We start from the raw sequence: 22303 nt of genomic DNA, 5'->3' as shown, positions 1-22303 counted from the left end.
AGTTTGTCTGGAATTCTCAAGTCCCTTTCAAAGTCAAGTCCTTTGTCTGGTTGGTGGCGCACAAGAAGGTTAATACTAATGACTTGCTACAATTGAGGAGACCCCACAAAGCACTTAGTCCCGACATATGTAAGTTGTGCATGAAGCATGGAGAAACAGTAGATCACCTTTTCCTCCATTGCTCTTTGACCAAGGGGTTGTGGCACAGATTATTTCAGTTAGCAAAGATGGATTGGGTCTCCCCAAGGAGCATATCTGACATGTTTTTTACTAATTTTAATGGTTTCGGATCTTCTAAGAGAGGGGTTGTTTTATGGCAAGACGCGTGCATCGCGTTAATGTGGGTGGTGTGGCGGGAAAGGAATGCAAGGATTTTTGAGGATAAAGCAAGGAATTCAGGGTATCTTTGGGATTCTATTCGTTTTTTGGCTTCTCTATGGGCTTTTTGTTCTAAGGTTTTAAGGGATACCTCTTAACGTGTTACAACTTGATTGGTTAGCGGTGTGTAAATAGGCCGTTAGTCTTTTTCTCGTTGTATATCTTATATTTGATTACTTGTAGTCTTGTTTTTCTTTGGTGGGAGGATTTCTCATCCTTCTAATTGTATCTTCTTTTTATCAATATATTCCGTTATCGTTTCCTATCAAAAAAAAAAATGCTTTAAGGTTCGAACAATTGCATAAAATTCAAGATCATAAGCGGACCACTTTTGTCAAGGTTTACTAATCTTTTCACTAAAAAATTCCACTAGGCGATCCCCTTGAGATAAGACAGCCCCAATTCCCAGAACTAATGTATCACATTCAACGTCAAACACTTTCCCAGAATTGGGGAGTGCTAACACCAATACAATGCACAACTTTGCTTTTATTGATTCAAAGTTGTCTTTTTGTGCTTTGCCCCATTAGAACTGGTCTTTCGTCAGACAATCGATAATGGCCACCATGATTGTACTAAATACTCGAATAAAATGCCTATAAAAAGTAGCTAAATCGTGGAAACTTTGCACTTCACGCACGGTTGTAGGAGTTGGCCATTCTCGAATTGCCTTCACCTTCGTCTCATCAACTTGAATACCATCCTTTCTCACTATAAATCTAAGGAATAAAAGATGGCTAGTCATAAAGCTAAACTTAAGATTGATATACAATTTATTAGCTTGTAAGGCTAAGAGACTTCCCTGAGATGTGATAAGTGCTCTTCCTCGTCCTTACTATAGATGAGAATATCATCAAAATAAACCACCACAAATTTTCCAATAAATGAACGAAGAACCTGGTTCATCAACTGCATGAAAGTGCTTGGCGCATTTGATAGCCCAAATGGCATCGCTAGCCATTCATAAAGGCCATCTTTAGTCTTGAAAGCCATCTTCCACTCATCCCTTGGTCGAATGAGAATCTAGTGATAGCCACTTCGTAAATCAAGTTTGGTCAACACCACTACACCTTCTAACTTGTCAAGCATGTCATTAAGACGTGGGATAGGAAAGCGATACTTGACCATCATTTTGTTGATAGAGCAGTTGTCCACACACATGCGCCAACTACCGTCCTTCTTTGGAGTGAGTAAAGCTGGGACTGCACAAGGACTCATGCTTTCACAAATCAAGCCTTTATCAAGCAACTCGTTAAGTTGTCACTGCAACTCTTTATGCTCAGTTAGGTTCATACGATAATGTGGCATGTTAGGTAAACTAGTTTTAGGTGCTAAGTTGATATGGTGTTGAATATTTAGCATAAGAGGTAACTCATTAGGTAATTCATTGGGAGATAAATCAAGAAAATCAGCTAGTACCTCTTGAAACTTGGTGAGGATATCAATAGTGGCTTCAGATTTGCCCTTAACCACCAATGCTACAACAAAATTTGGCTCCTTGACTTGGTTAAAGAAATCTAAGCTCACTATCTTAGTGAATAGCGGCTTATCTTTCTTAGTTACCAAATTGTTTTATAACGATTGAGATTGTGACACCAAAACAATCTTTTTGTCAAAACACCAAAAAACAAAAGTATATGGCAATGCATCTGTCATGGTCCAAACCCCTTGAAGCGCCCATCAACCTTGAATAACCAGCTTTAGACCCCTAATATAACGAGCAATTAATTGATCCTCCATCTCAAACAAATTAACTCAGGCATTTAATCGATAAAATTCCTATGTGTATTCATTCACAATCCGTTTTGCTTGTCGACAATTTTGATATTGTTGGTATAAATATTGTACATAATCCGGAGGGAGAAATCGCCCTTGTAATAACCATTTCATCTTGGGCTAACTATGAACATGTTGTTTTCCTTGTCATTGACGATTATATTGAAGTTGTTCCCACCCTGCAGAAGCCCCGCCTTTCAACCTATACGCCACGAGCTTTACTTGACTTTCTTTAGAAATATTCAAATAGTTGAAAAAGTTTTCAACAGTATGGACCCAATCAAGAAAACCTTCAATGTGTAGTCAACCATCGAAACTTGGTAAATCCATCTTTATCTTAAATTCTTTGGTTATTTTGACCCCGATTGTTAGCCCGATAATTGAAACGGAAATCATCTTCTTCTCTAGATGAATAACCTAACCTCTGTTGTTGCCTGTGTTGAATATTCCTTGGCTGAGGAAGTCGAAAATCATCACCATCTCAAAAAAGTGGACAAAACTCATCTTGTTCATCAAAAACCCCTCGTTGGAGGTTATCGTTGTCACAACGCCTAGGAACTCCTCGATTATGAGGCTCGTACACTCGTAACGAATAGAACTTGTAAAAATCACGATTTGCGGCTGGACCCCTTGCAAATCGTGCCTCCGCCATTGATTTCTGACCTGATCTATGGCCGGCGTTGGTCGTCGTAGTCATCCTTCTACCAATCGCCATGTTGGTCTAGTCATCGCTCCATGGGTTCACGTTTCCCTTCAATAGTCAACGCAGCCACCATCTATGTGAGGTTGCAAAGAGTCTCATTGATCTCATTGAGTCGTTGCTTGACTTTTTTGAGCTGTTATTCGACATTGATGGTTCGTTTTCCACTAGAATCATCGTCAGCATCAAATTGAGGTAAAAATCCTTGCTCTAATACCAATTTTGGTGCAATGGAAAATTTGCTTCGAAATGAAATAAATAAATAAAAGAAAACACTCAAGAAGAAGCACAAAGGTCACAATAGGATCTGAAAAATTAGGGAATAATTCTGAAAAATATATTGAACTTCTTTAACAATTACAATCAGCCTTTAAATAGTGTTTGTAATGCAAAAATAAAGGAAATAATTGAAATAGGAAACTTAAAATAGGAAACTAATGATGAACCTAAAATAGAAACTAATGATATAAGATACTAATGATGAACCTAAAATAGAAACTAATGATGTAGGAAACTAATGATGATTGTGTGCTACATCAGTTGAAAACCCTCCTTTTGTGACATGTTTTTGAAAGCCTGCAATTTGTGGGTGCTGACTTCTGTTACAGATAAAGTGAATTTTAAAATTATTGTTCCACAAAGGAATTTTTGAAATGGCAATACAGCAACCATTCTCAAGCATTATTCCCCAAACTAAGTTTCACCTTAGGTTCCTTGTTGAATTCTAAGGAGGTCCTACATTTCTGTTTGTACTTGGCTGTGTTATTGGTATGTCAAGCTTGTTTTTCTTACAAACATCAAGAGCAGCCTATTTGTTCATCCTTTTAGAGATGTAGTCTTTTTGGAAAATGTTTTTGGCTAACTTTAATTCTTAAACATTAAATCATTTTTTTAATGAGAAACTATTGTTGTATTTAGCAAAAAGTAATGGTGTGTACAAAAGTAGGAAGGATGAGAAAATCTTTCGGAAAAAAAGTGAAAATGTATGGTGTAAGTGTATAGAAGAATGATCTCTTGATGGAAAGCATTGGGCTTTCCACCCCTAGAGAAAGAAAGGAAAAAACTCAAGCAGGCATGAGATCATTAAAAAATAAATAAATAAATAAATAATAAAATAAAAAATAAAATAAAACCAGAGGAAAGGCTCCTTTCTTAGCCAACCTATCAACTTCATGAGTAGTTGATATAGGCTTTTATAGGAAGGAGAAACATGAATTCTTGACGAAGTCCAAAATCCTCCAAATCTAACAGTCATACCTCCAACTTTCTCTAATTGTTAGTCACCCAAGACAAAACTGTAGAATTCCCCTCCACTCAAATTGATTACACCCAACTCTCTTGCAACTTTGAGATCCTCAAGCAAAGAAAGTGTTTCTACTTCAACAGCTAACCAAAACTGGTTCACTTACAAATATCAGAGGTTGCATTGCTTATATGGTAAAAGGCATAGTTACTGTGACCTAGATATCTATCAGCACTCATTTAGATAGGGAAAGGAGTTTCTCTAGTGAAATAGATGGCTTGAATTAGGTTTCTTTCATTCTGTGGGGAATTTTCTTTTTAATTTCTTATCCTTCTTTTCTTACTTGCATATTTATTCTTGTGTTGCTTATATGGTAAAAGGCATAGTTACTGTGACCTAGATATCTATCAGCATTCATTTAGATAAGGAAAGGAGTTTCTCTAGTGAAATAGTTGGCTTCAATTAGGTTTTTTTCATTCTGTGGGGAATTTTGTTTTTAATTTCTTATCCTTCTTTTCTTACTTGCATGTTTATTCTTAAACATATTGCAGGGATTTGCTGGTTTCCATTTGTTTTAATGGACCTGGATGGCAATGGTCAGGCAGCTTCTTGCCCGATCATCTAGGTGACACTCAAGTGAAAATGAGGAATTATGTTTCAGGTGCATTAAATATGATAAGGGTCGAAGTACAGAATGCTGATATTTCGATTAGAGATGAAAAGATCATTGGGAGCCCTCATGGAAATTCTGGGACAAACTTGATTCTCTTGTCTGATGATGATACAGGTTTTATGCCATATAGGATTGATAATTTCTCAAAGGAGGTTAGTAGTTGTTTAACAGGTTCTATCATACTAGTAGCTTATTCCAAAGTAGGCCTTGGATTAGGCTCCTTGTTATATTAACCTACTTTATTTTTCTTTTGCTTGTACCAATTTTATTAGTGCACTGCATGTATTTAAAATCTGCAATTTACATATCTTTTTTGTGCATGAGCATAAGTTCACTTAACTCAGCCACACCTTATCCCAACTACTTGAAGACTTCTTTTCTTATTTGTAGTTTCATAGGCATAATTATGAAGAACAGATTTAGATTGAAGTGGGTCTCACAGAGAACCAGAGCTCCCCTGTTAAAGAACTGATAACTTTTTTTCCCGCATTTCTAAAGCACTCCCTTAATAGAGAGCAGATGTTTTGTTTTGCAACTATTATTGAACTGTTCGCTTTCATTTTGCAGTTATTACTGAACAGATCATTTTCTTATTGCAGTTATTGTTGACTCTCTCTCTCTCTCTCTCTCTCTCTCTCTCTCACACACACACACACACACACACACACAAATGCTGACACTAGAGTGCTATTGTAATCTTCATTATTAGTTATTTGGCTTAAGATAGTGTGTTTTGACTTAACATATAGTATACTTCCATTATACAATGTTCAAAAGTGAGTTGTAATATCATTCTCTAGAATTTTTAGAAAGCTCTAGTGTGCTGTGTTTTAACCCAAATATATGATTTAGACACTTTTTTGCCACTTTGTAGAGGCTACGGATTTACCAGCAAAGATGTGAAACTTTTGAAACTATTGTCCACTCTTACACCTCTTGCCCTTATGCTTGGGATGAACCTTGCTACCCACACCGTCTAACTGTTGAGGTATACCTACTACTTTTTATTTATTTATTTATTTCTGTTTAAAACAATAGTTAGTATTGATTGCTAATGAATCCTTAGTTGGAAACTGTAAGGTTCCTGGAGAGCGTGTTGTGGGATCGTACGCCCTTGATGATGTCAAGGAGTATATGCCTATATGCTTACCTTCAACCTCTGAGGTATGTTATTTTGGTATTCATAATTATGTATGTTTAACCTTAGAATAGTCATGGCACTAATTTGGGGACTAGATGGCTTATGTTAAAATTCTTCCACCTACTTAAACTTTCACGTGCCCATGCCCTGTGGTGTTGCACAAACTGACACGAAATATGGGATGAAAAATAATAAGTTTTGTCTATTAGATTGACTATACACACAGTTTATATAGGAGATTACAAGAGAAAAAATAGGAAACAAGAGACATAATAGGAAACTAACTTATTCCTAAATCATAAAACTATCTATTTACAGAAATAGAAAACTAATAAAACTATCTATTTACAGAAATAGGAAACTAACATAATAGGAAAATAATTCTTCTATTCTATTTACAGCTCAACACAAACCATGGTTTTGGTCGTTGGGTGGGTTGTGGTGGTGTTGAAGTTGTTATAGGAATCAAGCCTAGAATCTTCCCCGTCCCCACTCAAACCTATCTCTTGCTTCTCATTGTCAATGCTGGCAAAATAAAATACTGTAATTGTCCTAATGCAACTGAAAGATAACATGTTTTCAAGAGTTACAATTTAATGTAAGTGGTGAATTTGTTAATAAATATGGTTTGCTATTACAAATTTACAAGCGCGGATGCGATTCAGAAACCATCTTGTTCGAAGTTGATTAGAAAATGCCTTTTCTTAACATTTTTTTGTAGGACTCATTTTTAATAATCTAGCTTGAAAAGGCAATTTATGTAAGAAAGATATCCTATTCCATAGATGCTATATAAGCATGCCAACATAAGTATTATATATCATGGTTTCTTTTCATTATGTATCAATATCAAGCCTTGAACCTGATACAATTTCTTAGTTGTTTGGTTGGCTTCATAAGTTTGGTTTGCTATGTGTCATTTTGTCTCATGACTTGCTTTTTGTCTTCAGAAGCCTGAAAGAACATTGGTTGTCTCTGTGCATGCTGAAGGTGCAATGAAGGTGCATTTCTGGTGATGTTAGACATCAGCAGGCTTTTTGGCATTTCTTACCTTAACAGTTGCTTCTCTGTGTTGCAGGTGCTCAGTATTATGGACTCAAGTTATCATATATTGAAAGATATGAAGGTTCCAAGTGTACGTCAATTCAGGGAGAAAAGGAAGCATGATCAGGAATTGGAAGCTGTTCTTGATTACAAGGAGAAGATCTCTGTTAATATTTCTTTTATTGGAATCTCTTTGATCAGTTCTTACCCTCAGGTATGTGAAAAAATAATTTTTTCTCATGGCCATCGCGCTGCTTTGAATTCACATTGTTACCACTCTTTGGTAGGAATTGCTTTTTGCATGTGCCAAGAACACAAGGATTGACCTGCTTCAGAGTCTGGATCATCAAAAGTTCTCCTTCCAAATCTCATCCTTGCAAATCGATAACCAGTTGCACACTACCCCATATCCTGTTGTCCTATCTTTTGATCATGAATACAGAAGCAACCCAGCAGGCCAGATAAGAACTAACGATAATAGCACAATGATACAGAGTGAAAGTGTGATGCAAGTTGCTTCTGACAGCTCATTTGAACCTGTATTCTGCTTAGCTGCAGCAAAGTGGAGGAATAAAGATATCTCATTGGTTTCATTTGAGTATATAAGCTTAAGGTATTCATGGCTGCATCTAGAGTACATTCATTATTTAGTTAACAATTTTGTGCTTATTGTTATGTGAAATGCTTGCAGAGTCGCTGATTTTCGTCTTGAGCTGGAGCAAGAAGTGATATTAAGCTTGCTTGAATTTTTTAGAACTGTCTCTTCAAGGTTCCAGAGCAGAGTTATGCCATCTATGGATTCCACATGGTACCCCCTTATCTATGATATGGAATATGTAAAGAAATTCTCTGCAGATGACAGGTCTTATGACTGTGGGAAAGAAAATGGAGGCCAACATCAATCAATTAAATTTCCCTTGTTAACTGGAAATCACAAAAGCAATTCATCACTACCTTCAATTGTTCCAATTGGAGCTCCTTGGCAGCAAATTTACCTATTGGCTGGAAAACAGAGGAAGATATATGTTGAAGTGTTTGATTTGGCCCCCATCAAGCTGACTTTAAGGTGACTCGGTTACTGTTCCCTCTGTGTGAACTGCTATACCTGCTTTTAGTTATAGCTCTTGTGCTTTTGAGGCTTGGGTCAAGTGGTAAGGGGTTGGGGTGGGGATGTGGCAAATGGCAAGTGGCAGGTGGCAGGTTTTAGGCTCCCAATAGAGACTAAATAATTGTACTTATTCTATTATTTATCCACCAACTACCATAATGCTTTTCTTCTTGCAGCTTTTCCAGCACTCCATGGATGCTTAGGAACGGGATTCTTACATCAGGAGAATCTCTTATACATGTAAGTAACTAAAGGGGTACACAAGTATGTTAGTAACAGAGGAAGGGTCCACAAATTGAGGCCTCACTGTTTGTCCACACCTTCAGCCTTAGGAAACTCTCCCAGTTCTGCAGAAATATATTAATGATATATAGATTGTTTTGGGCAGAACTGCTACACCACTAATCAAGGTACAAGTGTAATGCAGGAACCCAGATGTCCTGCTTTACAACCATGTTTCACCACGTGCAGCATCCATGTTCCCTCTACATTGCCCTTCTAAGTGCAGTGTATTGGTCTATGTTGTTACTTGGGCTTAATGTTTAGGCTTAACAGCTCTGTTAATTGTTACAAAAAACAAATGCTGTGTATGTGCATGAATATGTGCAAAAGGTATAGCATTTGGGTTTTTTGTGCTATATTTTCTTCTATTTTACTGTTTGTTAGTCTAACTCTTGCTAATTGCAGAGAGGTCTTATGGCTCTTGCTGACATCGAGGGAGCTCAAATTTATCTCAAACAACTGACCATCATGCATCATATGGCTAGTTTGGAATCCATTGAGGAGATCCTCACCAGGCATTACACTCGACAACTCCTTCATGAAATGTACAAGGTGAACATTAACTGATTTGCTTTGTGGATTTTGTCTGTTAACAGGTTTGATGGGCAAAGTGTGGTAATATTAGTAGAACTTACTGATGTCAAATGTAATCAGAATTTTACCCCCAAAAAAAAGAAATAAAAAAGAAATACCAAAATTTGTAATTATTTATTTAGATTCTAAACTGGCCACATGCTATCAAATTCATGTTGAGTAAGATCCTGATGCAACAAGTTGTTTGATTTATTAGAGTGGGGCTGTTGCTGCATGGTATATAATTCAATCAATGCCTAAAGACAGCTTATTCCTTTTTACCATAATAGGCCTGAAATTCAATTTTTCCAATCCCGCAACCTTTGGGGTTTCCAATGATGAATCTTGCTCAATGTTTACGATATCTTCATTTGGAGTACTAAATCTGGAATTCTTTTATATACTTGAGAACTATTTATGCTGCCCATTCGTGCAAATTCCAGCTCAATGTGTGGAAGGTGCTTCTTGACTTCCAGTTCCTTAGCATCTGTTCTGATTTAACACCTTGGTCAGTCCATAATGGGATGAGTTTGATAGCTGATTCCTTCACCATATGGATGCTATTATGAGCACTTTATTGTAATTTTATTTTTTGGCAACAGTTCATTGCAATATTTCATTTCAATTTCTTTCCTAGGAGCAAGAGTTCAACATCTTAACTTACAAGTTCAACTCTCCTTTCATTCTCTCTTGTAATTATTTAATTTTCAGGTATTTGGATCTGCTGGCGTCATAGGAAATCCTGTGGGATTCATAAGAAGTGTGGGCCTTGGCATCAAAGATTTCTTATCAGCTCCTGCAAGGAGTGTTTTGCAGGTGTTTAATGTTGTGAAGATTGAAGCTTGCCCTTTTTTTTCTTATTGGCGTACTAAAGATTTGGTCTCGCTTTTCAGAGCCCTACTGGACTTATTACAGGCATGGCACAAGGCACTACAAGTCTTCTTAGTAGCACAGTCTATGCTATAAGTGATGCTGCCACTCAGTTCAGTAAAGCTGCACACAAGGTATTTCAGTGCCTGGTAATATTTGGAGGACTTCCTGGATCAGTTTCTAATGCTTGATATTAAAGGGATATTATTCTACTTGTAGGGTATTGTTGCATTGACCTTTGATGACCAGGCTGCTGGTATAATGGAAAAGCAACAGAAGAGTGTAGCTTCACATAGCAAAGGCGTGATAAATGAATTATTGGAGGTACAGAATCTCTCTTTATTCAGTAGTTCTTATTAGATAAATTATCCAGTGTTCCAACGATGCCAGGGGGTGGAAGTTTGGTCATTGTAAAATTTGGGATTTTTTCAAGTGGGTATCAGTGAATGCATGCTGGTGTCAAATTTTTGATATGTTAAAACATTGAACTTTACCATTTGATAATTTTATACTCTCTGATTTTGCTAGTTGATAATTTATAACCATAATTAGCATCTAATAATATCTCTACTCGTATAATTTAGTGAAATAACTGCTTTACATGTGCATCAAACATAAAAACCAAGATCAAACTGTATATTAGTGGTTATGCTACTTTCTTGCATTTTCAATTGGAACTTAGAAAACCTTGTCGCATGTGCGCGCTCTACAGAGACCACATACACAACATATATGTCATTGAGACGTGGAAACTTGAAAACTTTGACAGTTACAACAGAATGTGATGCCCCACCTTCTCAAGGCATGATAGAATAACTAGCTGCATTGTATTGTTATGCAATTTGGTGGCTTTTCAACTTTGTTCCTTCCATTTATTCCAGGGACTCACTGGTCTCCTCCAATCGCCAATTAAAGGTGCTGAGAAACATGGTCTTCCTGGAGTTCTCTCAGGTATTATTACACTGATAAACTGCATCATATTTGTCTGAAAACATCAGCTGCGGCAGCTTACACTGATATTGGGAATATACAATCAAAAGAAATGCACAGGCTCTCTGTTGGTTGCCTGACTGTTGATGGTGTGTTTCCTGCCCATCCCTTTTCTGCAGGAGTGGCCTTAGGGCTTACAGGACTTGTTGCAAGACCAGCAGCCAGTATTCTTGAAGTCACTGGAAAAACTGCACAGAGCATCAGAAATCGAAGTAGGCTCTATCAAATGGGAGCTCGACGCCTTAGGGTTCGTCTTCCACGGCCTCTAAGCAGAGAACTTCCCCTGATGCCTTACTCATGGGAAGAAGCAGTTGGAGCATCAGTACTTGCTGATGCAGATGATGAATTGAGGCTCAAGGAAGAGGTCTTAATAATCTGCAAAGCACTCAAACAAGATGGTAAATTCTTCATCATCACAGAGAGACTCATCTTGATTGTTAGCTGCTCCAGTTTGGTGGGATTGGGTAAACCAGAGTTTCAAGGTGTCCCTGCTACTCCAGAATGGGTGATAGAAGCAGAGATAGGGTTAGAGAGTGTAATCCATGCTGATACTGATGATGCAGTGATACACATTGTGGGAAGTAGCTCAGAGACGATGCTGGGGCAGACCCACCAGCCGCAGAGAAAAAGCACTGGGATGAGGACAAAGCAGTGGAACAATCCTCCCACTCCACTGCCATTTTTCCAAACCAGCTTGGAATTTGTATGCAAGGAAGACGCCGAGGAACTGTTACAAATTTTATTGTCTGCAATCGAACAAGGGAAAGAAAGAGGCTGGGGAAGTGGGTATCTTCTGCACCAGAGCAATCTTAAGTAGGTTAAAACTGAAACTGCATTTTCTATTTATCACAGTAATAGCAAGAGTTGGGGACTCATTAAGCCACATCCCAATGAGGGGCAGCTTCAAGAGTAGTGTAGATATCCTCACCATGATGTACATCATGTACAGCATTATATTCATTCTTATTTTGTGTATAGTTGAAATTTTTTTTTTGGTTTTTTTTTTAAAAAAAAAGAAAAAAATCTATTTACCTTTTAAAATCACATTTAGGAAACCACCTTTACCATTTTCAGTATTCAATTATAGTAATTTGCCTTGGGGCCACCCTCAAGGGTTTTTGTAGTCATTTTCATTGTAAATGAAAAAGATCCATTCTGCTCTTGAATTGTCTTCTCTATAATCAGTTGATAATGCAAGTTTATTTAGGCTATGTTTGGTTCCCGAAAAATTTGAGGGAAAATGCGAGGGAAAGAAAATACAAAGGAAAAATAGAAGGAAAGAAAAAGTGAAGAAAAATAAAAAAATAGATTAAAAATTGATAAATTATTTTTTTTTGTTACTTCAAACTCATTTTATTTATTTTAACTCATCAATATAAAGATTAAATAATTTAAAAATACATAAGTTTTTAATTAGTTTTAATTATATTTTATTTTCTTTGATATTTTTCATAAGACAACCAAACATGAGAAAATCATTTTCTTTAGTATTTTTTTTCTTTCCTTTGTATTTTTTGGGAACCAAACATAGCCTTAGGCTATGTTTTCTATAAAGTTTTGAGGGGAAGGAAACAAAGGGGAAAGTTATGTTTGGATATGTGAAGTAGGGAAAAATGATTTTTTTTTTTTTTTTTTTTTTTGTTGGTAATGTTTGGCTTGCTAAAATGACCAAAAAAGAAAGAAAAAATCAAATATGATATATAATTAGAAGTGATTAGAAGTTTATGCAATTTTAGTTTTTTGGTAAAACATGAATAAAAATATTATAATAAAATAATAAATTATATTTTTTTATTAAAAAGTATATTATTTTAGTATATATTAAAAACATACGGATATTAACCATCTTTATAAATTTTTTTTGTTAAAAATGAATAATAATAAGTTTTAACAATATTTTATTTAAAATAAATAATGAATTAAATTTTTAAACATGTAAATGACCCCGTTGTTCATTTCATGTTCACATTGAATATTAAATTAAGAATGTACCTTTTTTATTTTTTATTTAATTTGTAATTAATTTGATTAGTTTTTTGAATTTAAAATTATTCTTAAAAATTAAAAAATTCATTTAAGAATTTAAATTATTAATTATATCTTACTTAATTTATAATTTATTTACATAAATTCAAAAAAAATATTTGTTTGTATTGGAAAAATAAAAAATTATAACTCATAATATATTGGTTTTGGCTTATTTATTTTTTAATGATTATATATATTTTTTAAGTTTTAAATTATTTTTAAAAATCATTAAACTTATTAATAAATTCAATACAAAATATCACTTGATATGAAATTCATTTTTATAATGAGAAAATTTATAAAAATATAATTATGTACAGAAAAAAAAAAATTAAGTCATTATGAACCAATTTTAATCCACAAATTTCTGGTATTAATGAGTTTATTATTTGAATTTCAAATTTTTAAAAATTATTAAATTTATTAATGAATTCAACATATTAAGTTTTGTTTAATTCATAACTTATTTATCTAGTTAAAAAATTAGAAAATAATAACTTTATGTAGAAGAGAAATAATAAAGTCATTTTAGACCAATTTTTATCCATAAATTTATGGAATTGATAGGATTATTATTTGAGTTTTATTTTCAAAAATTACTAAACTTGTTAATGAATTTAATGCATTAAGTCTTGTTTAATTAATTTAGAGTTCTTTTGCATAGTAAAAAAAATATATAAAAAAATCAGAAAATAAAGATTCTATGTAAAAGAGAAGTAATAAAGTTGTTCTAAACCAATTTTTATTCACTATTTGAGTTTGAAATTATTTTTAAAATTTAATTAACTTGTTAATAATTTGGAGTTTATTTGTCTAGTGAAAAAAAAAAAGAGAAAATAATGATTCTATATAGAAAATAAAAATAAGAAAAAGAAACAATAAAGTGATAAATATGATACTTTGAATAGCATTACTAGTATAAAAGCTTGGCTAATAGTAAATGAAGAAAATTTTCAAAAAGAAAAATAGCTTATTGTAAGAAATAAATAAAAAATTACAATAATATGTTGCAATTCAGAAAATTGGTCAAAAAAAGGTCACTGAGTAGAATCGTCAAAATCAAGGCTCGATCAGTTAGATTAGATTCTTTGGAGAGTTGCTTTGAGGGAAGAAACCTCAAAAGTTTAGATATGATAAAACTACTAATCCTAGGTCTAGCTCAGTTGCTCATGTTGCTTGTGTTGATTTCAACTTAGATTTTGGACAAAATGTCTGGTCAAAACCAGCGATTGAATGTAGTTCCTACTGTTACAATGCTTGGAGTGATGAAAGCTCGCCTGGTTGGTGCTACAAGAGGTCATGCTCTCCTCAAGAAGAAGATTGATGCTCTAACAGTTCAATTTCGTCAGATTCTGAAGAAGATTGTGTCAACGAAAGAATCAATGGGAGAGATCATATGTTGCTGGGGAGAACATCAAACACATTGTCCTCGAGAATGTCCAGAATGCATCTCTTAAAGTTGGTTCTTGCCAAGAGAATGTTGCAGGCGTGAAGCTCCCCCTCCCCCAAGTTCGAATATTTCACAGAAGTTGACACCCAGAATGCGCCCAAGCACATTGTATTAGTGGTCAGATAGTTTATTTCAGTGGGATCTCTTGAGTTAGCCCCTGCCCATACAAATGGGTTTGTAACTGTTGAGTCATTTGGATTTCAAAGTTTTCCTTTTTCTTTGGATTGCTGCTTTGTCAAGATACCACTCATTCTTTTACTTCCCTTTTTTCTCCTTTGATAGAGAAAGTGGGTAGAGTCTTGGATCCTGATATTGGGACCCATCTAGTATGGGTGGAAAAGAATTTGTGAGAAACATATTCCACGCTACTATGGTTTTTTTTTTTAGTTTGGTTTTAAAAAGATGTAATCCTAACTGTTGTTATGTTAGGATTGTAGGCTTTTCTTTTGCCCACTTTTATACAACAAAATGAATAGATTGACATAAATATCCTTACTGCTTTCAATGCAATTTGGCCATGGACTCAACTCATCTTATACTTTGTTTAACTTCCTTACACTTGGTTTACCCACATCCCCTCCATTTGCTTTGAAGAAATCAATATGGTCTACAATATATATATATATATATATATATATGTTTCATAAAGTAAACGAGGAACTTATGGAGGAGAAATGCGGATGTCTCTAGGGTCCTCGTCATTCAGATGTTTTTTGTCTTCCATAAGACCATTTAAACAAGGTGTGATTTGACCTTGACTTTTCATCGAGTTGGATCTAAAGGAATACAAAGTTATTGAAAGTACAAGAGCATCTATTATTCAAATGAAACATAAACTTGGTGAATTAAATAAAAAGGTGTAGAAGGTGGCATTCATCTACACTTTTTTATTTAATACCTCAAGTTTATGTTTCATTTCATCATTTTTAAATTCTCATAGGAATTTTAATATACAAAAAATCAAATAAAAGTAATTAATTTATTAAAAATATTATTTTTGGCAATCCATGGAAGTTTTAATGTTTGTATGCTTAGATATATTTTTTATATAAGATATAAAACTTTAAAGACTTACAATGAAAAAAGTAATATTTCTAAAATCTATTTCACACAATAAATCTATTTTTGTACATGTTGGGCTTTTTATTTATAAAAAAAAAAAGGGAAAAAGTATCCAAATGGATACTATAAGCACTTTTTTTTTTCAAATATTCACAATGGAAAATTGAAATTAAAATAACTATTTAATTTTCTTTTATCAAAATGAAAAAATTATTAATATTCTATCATAGCTCTTTTAAATGTAGGGAATGTAATGGGCTATTTTTGAAAATATTTTTTTTTTCTAAGGTTATATTTGATTCTCGGAAAATGCTAAGGAAAGGAAAAAAAATGTAGAGGAAAATGGTTTTCTTTAGTTTGGATGATATGGAAAATATGATGGAAAAAAAAAATGGAGGAAAGTATTAAAAGTAGAAAATAATTTTATTTTTGAAGTTGTGAAATGGGTTAGACAAAAGAATGAGTGAATGAGGAGGGTGTAAAAGGAATATTGGGAGACGGGAGTGTGACAAATTTTGAGTTGGGTTAGCTTTGATTTCAAGAGCATCATGCTATTGACTACTGCCACCACCACCTGTGAGAATTGTCGTTGGAAACTTGGAATTGGAACCCCATCATAAAGGGACATCCCTTAAACGTCGTCGTTTTGGTTGCAATCGCCATGGACGACCTTCCCATTTCTCCGACGGAGCCCCGGGGGAGTCCCTCTCCCGGGAAGGAGCAGCAAGCCGCCGGCGTCGGAATCCTCCTCCAGATCATGATGCTCGTCCTCTCCTTCGTCCTCGGCCACGTCCTTCGCCGCAAAAAATTCTATTACCTTCCAGAGGCCAGCGCTTCTCTCTTGATAGGTCTCTCCTATTTCTCCATCTATCCTCCGTCTTGTGTTTAATCGATTATAGCAAAGCCTGAACTAAATGCAGAATTTGAATTTTGCATTTTGAATTGAAATGGATTCTCAGGTTTGATTGTGGGTGGACTTGCCAACATCTCCGACACAGAAACTAACATCAGGTTCTACTTTGTTTGAAAAAAATATCATCATCATCCTCCAAATTGGATGGAAACTTGTAAATTTTGAAATTCCCCATTTCTGTCTGATACCACCCCATTTCTACAGTTTCTTATTTGTGGGTGGTGATCACAGTAGCTGGAGGCCATATTTAACAAGATTTTTTTTTTTGGTTTGCTTTGAAAATGTGATATTGCAAATTGGGTCTCAATACATATATTATGAAGTTCCTTATGTCTATTTTGGTGTTGATTATAATGATGATGAAAGATAGGAGCCCTGTCGTTGATTCTAGTAGCTGACTCGTCATTTTGCTATTTAGGCTTTGATTAATAGGAAAAGTATTTTCTGTTGTTTGGTTGTTTTGAAAATGGGTTCATGCAAAATTAGATGGAAATTTATAAATGATAAAATTCCCTTCTTTTTGTTTAATGACACCCTTTTTTTCCCTACTTTTCTTTGATTCTAGTAGCTGAGCTGACCGTTTGATTTTGTTTGTTTTTTTGGTTTGTTTTTGCAGGGCATGGTTTAATTTCCACGAGGAGTTTTTCTTCCTCTTTCTGCTACCTCCAATCATATTATATCCTTACTTGGGTCGTTTCAATTTGTTACTGCTTTCTTTGTTTGATCTCCTAGCTTATTTATTTATTTTACTGCTTCAATATGTATCGGCATTGTTTCTCTTGACACTTTTTTGCTTACTCAGTCTGGTTTCAGTCTATCTCCTGTAAGTTCTGTCTCGACTCCATCTCCAGATATCTAACTAATCTGCTCGTATTTCGATTTGCATTCCTTGGTTTCTGTTCTCATTATTGCAATCTGCAGAAACCCTTCTTTTCAAATTTTGGGGCAATTGTGACATTTGCCATTGTGGGAACATTTATAGCTTCAACTGTTACGGGTATTCTGGTGTAAGTTTCTCTATAATCCCAATATGACCACCATCTTATTTGAATTTCTTTACAATATTCATTCTGTTTTACTTTAATTTTTTCTTTGTCACAGTTACCTTGGTGGTCTGATTTACCTCATGTACAGACTTCCATTTCTTGAATGTATGATGTTTGGTGCTCTTATATCAGCAACCGATCCTGTCACTGTTTTGTCCATATTTCAGGTACTTTGATCTCTAGTCTCTGCTTTTATTCATAATGCAATTGGTGGTTACCATGGGTTTGGTGTTGTTGAATATGGTAAATGCTTTCAATGAAACCAAATTGGGAAAACAAGAATCCATGAAACCACACAACATGGTAAACCACCTTTGAAGTTGTAGAAGATATGTTGATTATTAGAATACATCTGGTTCAGCAAGTGATGTGGTGATTATTTGGGATAATAGAGCATTGACATTAATTGGGATGGAAGTTGGTGCTATTTCCATATCCAGCTGTTTTAAATGCTGCAAGGATGACTTTTTGTGTGTGTTTTAAAGGGTTTATGGTCATGCTGTTGGGGGAGAGCATGAAGCTTTTTGGGAGGAATTGGGGTTTATCGGGGATTTTTGGGGTGATCCTTGGTGGATCGGGGAGGCACTTCAATGTTATTCAATTTCCCCATGAAAGGAGAATTTATGGTTGGATTTCAGCAGCCATGAGAAGGTTTTGTAAATTTATAGAAAAGTTAGATCTTCCGCTGAATGGTGGCAATTTCACATGGTGTTGAGGCTAGGATAGAGGTCTGGTTTCGTGGGTTTGAGCATGCCATTTTTCTAGTAGTGCTTGTTCCCTAGACTGACATCTAATCATTCCCTAATTCCCTTGGATCGCGGAGGGAGGAATAAGGGTAGAGTTCATTTAAGTTTTGAGGATATGTGGTTGAAGGCAGATGGGTTCAGATGTTTGGAGAAACAGTGGAGGGATAGTTATGAGGTAAGGGGCTCATCCATCTTTATCCTAGCTGCTAAGCTGAAAGCTCTCAACAAGGGTTTGAAAATCTGGAACAAGGGGGGTTATAGGGAATGTGGAAGTTTGCAAAGCAAATGCTCTAGAGAATGTTGGTTTTCAGGACAAGGAGAGGGAGGGATTGCAACTTTTTCAGAAATGGAAATAAGGGAATTAACTTTGAAGGTTGAAGATTCCATTTGCCTTCCTGCCAGCCAAATTGATTTGGTGTTTTAAAGTTCCCTATAAAATCAAATCAGTTAAATGGATATTGGTTGCAGGAGAGTGCGTACTAAAATGATTTATTTCAGACTCTGAGCTTACATTGTAATTTGTCAGATGCATGCTTCCTTTGTGGGGAGAGTGGGGAATCTATGGACCATGTCTTTCTTCACTGCCCTGTGGTTGACAGCTTGTCTTCTTTATGGCAGATCCAGTGTTTTGCTCCAAGAAAGGCCCATAGCATTATGGTTATTTCTCTAAGGGTTTTATTAGGGTGACAAAGGTAGAATGTTGTGATATGGTGCAATGTTGGCTACTTTATATCATTGGGTTAGAAAGGAATGTCAGGTTTTTTGAGGGGAGCTGGAGAACTTTAACTGTGCTGAGAGAAATTACCTTCCTAAGCTTCCTATGGGATTCGATGACCAAAGCGTTTGCAGTTGTTCCTCTCGGCCTGATCTCTTTGGATTCGAGGGCAGTTGGCTTCCCCTACTAAATGTGCTTGATCTTCATATATGTGAAGGATATCTCATCTTGCCTTTTACTCTTTTTTCCTTTCTCTCTTTCATAATGTTTCTCAGTTTCTGATAACACACACATACACATACATGTACTGATGGTGCTATGACAATGTTCACTTGGCATTCTCACCTCCTAATTATTCCTATTGCAAAAAACAAGAACGTGTATAATATTTTTCACGTTTAACAACAAAAATGATTTCCTAGCTATCAATAGATCTAGGATGCCTTCTAACTGTTTGTATCAAATACTTAACCTGACCTGAACCTGTAGCATTAATTGTTGCCAAATTCTTTTAAGTCATAGAAACAACTAACACTTTTTTTTTTTTGTCATATGCTTTTGTTTCCCCCCCATTTCCTGTGCATGGAATATGGACCATCATTTTGGCAATTATCATATTGGCCACTTACATGCTGGTTAATTTGTCTTGTTCACTTGAACATATGTTTTTTCTGTGGCAGCCTTGATGAGGATGAATCTCTAAGATACACATCAAGAAAGGGAATTTGTATTAGTTGCAATTAGAGTGAAATTAGTATTACTTGGAATTAAATTAGGATTAATATTAGTTGGAATTTAATTAGAATTAGTATTAATTGGAATTAAATTAGGATTAGTATTTGTTTGGAGTCAAATTAGGATTAGTTAATTTGGTTATAAGATAATTAGAATTAGAGTCATAATAGGTTATTAGAATCTTAATAGACTTTGGATGTCTTAGAGAAGTCTATAAATAAGACTAATTAATGTAAATCAAAGTAATGAATGAATCGATTGATATTAATAATATTATGATTTTTTCCATTGCAAGTGCTGCAATCCTTAATGGTGAGACTTCATTGATTTTTCTTCTAGGTGAGACTCCTAGAAGGCTTTGGTGAGACTTTAAGGTTTCTATCTTTTTCTCTTCATTTCTTCTTTCTCTCTACTTTTTATTTTATTTTATTTTATCTTTTTCTCTACGAGGAACTTTATTTCTTGTTCCTTTCCTTAAACCTAAAATAGAAACCCTAGCCCACCTACTTTTGAGTGTAGGCAACCATCTTAGGGTTGTCCTACATCGAGCCCACTTACATGAGCTTGTATTCTTGCTTGGATTGCTTTTACTGGGTGCGTATTATAAGAGAATATATATTCCATTTAGCCTCTTGCAAATTTTTGCCTTCCTCCAATCTAAGGGTAACATTTACTTGAAATGGCTTTCATTTGCAGGAACTTGGTACCGACACGAACCTTTATGCCTTGGTTTTTGGAGAATCTGTTTTGAATGATGCAGTGAGTTTTTAATGTTTTTTTTTTTAAATTATATTCCCGAGTGGATCTTGAGTATAACTTCTGCTTAAAGATGGAAAACACTTACTGGGTGATTTACTTTTTGTATGATGTGCAATTGGAAGATGGCAATTTCCTTGTACAGGTTCGTAAATTAACTTGCATGTATCCTCTAGTAATTAAAATGTGGGAATTTTAGTCACAAGAAATTGCATTGCTATGCAGGACGATTTCATTAATTAAAAGCCATGTGCCATCTGAACAAAACTTCTTTATGGTCATTGTCAAGTTTCTTGAGACTTTTGTTGGTTCAATGTCATCAGGTAAATGTTTACAATCTTCTTTGTGTGCTTCTATCTGTTTTGAACTTATTTGTTTCTTACTTATGGTGAAGGGAACAGAAATTTTGTTTAGTTGATGGGTGCCATTTCCTAATATAGGGTTGATTTTGACAGAGGTGGATTAAGATCTTAATTTTCTTATCTACTTAGGGCTTAGGGGACCTTTGGGTGGAGGTTAAGGGTTGATTCACCCCCTTTAGAAGGGGTTTATGCCAAAACGTATGCTTAGATGGGATGGGTATAAAACTCGGTTATCCTTATAGGAATGAAGGTGAGGACTTGGTGATAACTTGTATATACATATGCTTTTAAAAGAGATCAACTAAAAAGGCTAAGGAGCTGAAGATGCTATAGAGGTGGGGATTTCATTCTTTGGTGTTGTTTTGGATAGTGTCTTGTTTTTGCATTTAGCTGGAAGTTGAAACCAAAGTCACAATTTTTAAGGGGCAGTATTAGTATTATAAACATTATACTAAACATGAAAAAACTTTTTGCATAAGCCAAAATAGAGTTTCTACAAGAAATAACATTGTCTTGGCTCTCATATTAAGTTCTTTTTTCTGTCATAAGCTCTTTGAACAAAATTAGTCAAAAAGATATGGAAGCTCTTATTGAGCTTAGAAAAGGGTTTTTGGCTTCTGAAAGGTTGGTCCAAACAGGGCTTTTTTGTTTCTCAGAAAACTTTTAATGTTGGCCTTATAAAGGTCTTGTTTCGATATGTCCAAGCATTGTGATTTATTAGAAAGAGGAGAGTGCTTTAAGATTTTTTGGTTCAAAAATCTAATCCTGATTTTGAATGGGAGATTTGTGGGGGAAAAAGAAGGTTTATTTAATAAATAGATAGATAAAGTGGAAACATGCTATCCACTCTTCCCCCCTCCTTTGTAGGAAAACCAAGGATACACATTCCCTCCCCCTAGAACCCTGCATGGGGAAGCCCCAGATTTTAAGACCTCTCATATGGAAGTGAGAGCACCTACCAGCTGAGTCTTGTCTTCATGGAAAGGTCTCTTGAACCATAACACTTTCCTCTAAAATGGGCAAAGATTTGAGATCCTTTAAGTTACATCTAATGGAGTAACTTCTGAAAAAAGAAGCCTATTGGGAAATGAGTTTTCATTTTGCTCATCCTTTTGTAGTTTTGGTTCTTCTTCATGTTCCAACCCAATATGCAAGTTCTTCTTTGGACAATTGTATGCCATATGACTAGGTTCTTGACGCTTGAAACATTTGATACCCTTACCCTTTTTTTTTATTTTTATAAGAAACGATATATATTGATAATAATAAGAGTACATAAGAAGGATGAGAGGTCCTTCCCACAAAAACAAAACCTGATCAAAGTGAAACTAAACTCCCCTACTAAACAGAAAACCATACACAAAGGTAACCACCAATTATCTCAAACCTCAAAAAACACAAACGATCTCAACATTTGGGCTCATCTCCTCTCATTGTTATCCACCCCCTTTTGAATCATAAATCGAAGCCAACTAAGTTGTAAAACATTAAGTGGAACTCCTCTAAAAGTGATAGTACAAGAGGCCTATAGTGAGGAGTAAAAATGAAGTAAATCCCATAATATTTCATCCGGTCTTCACTTTTCCTTAAAAATCCTAACATTTCTCTTTTGCCAGACCAACCACAGTAAGGTGAGGCTAGCGATTTTTCAAAGAGTCTTTCCTTTGATTGAAGTCCCTAATCCTTTAGATGAAATAATCAACACATCTCCA

The 22303-nt window shown here is 35.1% G+C and overlaps 2 protein-coding genes across 3 annotated transcripts in view; both read left to right on the top strand.

Annotated features, from left to right (window-relative positions):
• LOC117932118 overlaps positions 1–11944 on the top strand; it is a 126395-nt gene extending 114451 nt beyond the window's left edge. For both annotated transcript variants that reach the window (XM_034853171.1, XM_034853170.1), the window contains 14 exons: positions 4649–4922; positions 5645–5758; positions 5851–5934; positions 6862–6912; positions 6990–7169; positions 7243–7568; positions 7647–8021; positions 8240–8303; positions 8751–8897; positions 9630–9734; positions 9812–9922; positions 10008–10112; positions 10670–10739; positions 10898–11944. In XM_034853171.1, the coding sequence (XP_034709062.1) occupies positions 4649–4922; positions 5645–5758; positions 5851–5934; positions 6862–6912; positions 6990–7169; positions 7243–7568; positions 7647–8021; positions 8240–8303; positions 8751–8897; positions 9630–9734; positions 9812–9922; positions 10008–10112; positions 10670–10739; positions 10898–11595 (2704 nt within the window). In that variant the 3' untranslated portion in view covers positions 11596–11944. The remainder of the gene's footprint in view (positions 1–4648; positions 4923–5644; positions 5759–5850; positions 5935–6861; positions 6913–6989; positions 7170–7242; positions 7569–7646; positions 8022–8239; positions 8304–8750; positions 8898–9629; positions 9735–9811; positions 9923–10007; positions 10113–10669; positions 10740–10897) is intronic.
• Positions 11945–15818: 3874 nt separating this feature from the next.
• Positions 15819–22303, top strand: part of LOC117932215 (sodium/hydrogen exchanger 6-like) — a 41276-nt gene continuing 34791 nt past the window's right edge. The window contains exons 1-9 of the mRNA XM_034853334.1: positions 15819–16166; positions 16278–16329; positions 16848–16907; positions 17030–17054; positions 17153–17238; positions 17333–17444; positions 20170–20232; positions 20355–20374; positions 20455–20552. Coding sequence (XP_034709225.1) covers positions 15980–16166; positions 16278–16329; positions 16848–16907; positions 17030–17054; positions 17153–17238; positions 17333–17444; positions 20170–20232; positions 20355–20374; positions 20455–20552 — 703 coding nt within the window. The 5' untranslated portion in view covers positions 15819–15979. The remainder of the gene's footprint in view (positions 16167–16277; positions 16330–16847; positions 16908–17029; positions 17055–17152; positions 17239–17332; positions 17445–20169; positions 20233–20354; positions 20375–20454; positions 20553–22303) is intronic.

The sequence above is a fragment of the Vitis riparia genome, chromosome 15, assembly GCF_004353265.1.
Source record: "Vitis riparia cultivar Riparia Gloire de Montpellier isolate 1030 chromosome 15, EGFV_Vit.rip_1.0, whole genome shotgun sequence".
NCBI lineage: Eukaryota > Viridiplantae > Streptophyta > Magnoliopsida > Vitales > Vitaceae > Vitis > Vitis riparia.
Note: the sequence above shows the minus strand (reverse complement) of the source record. Positions and strands in the feature narration are given on the sequence as shown.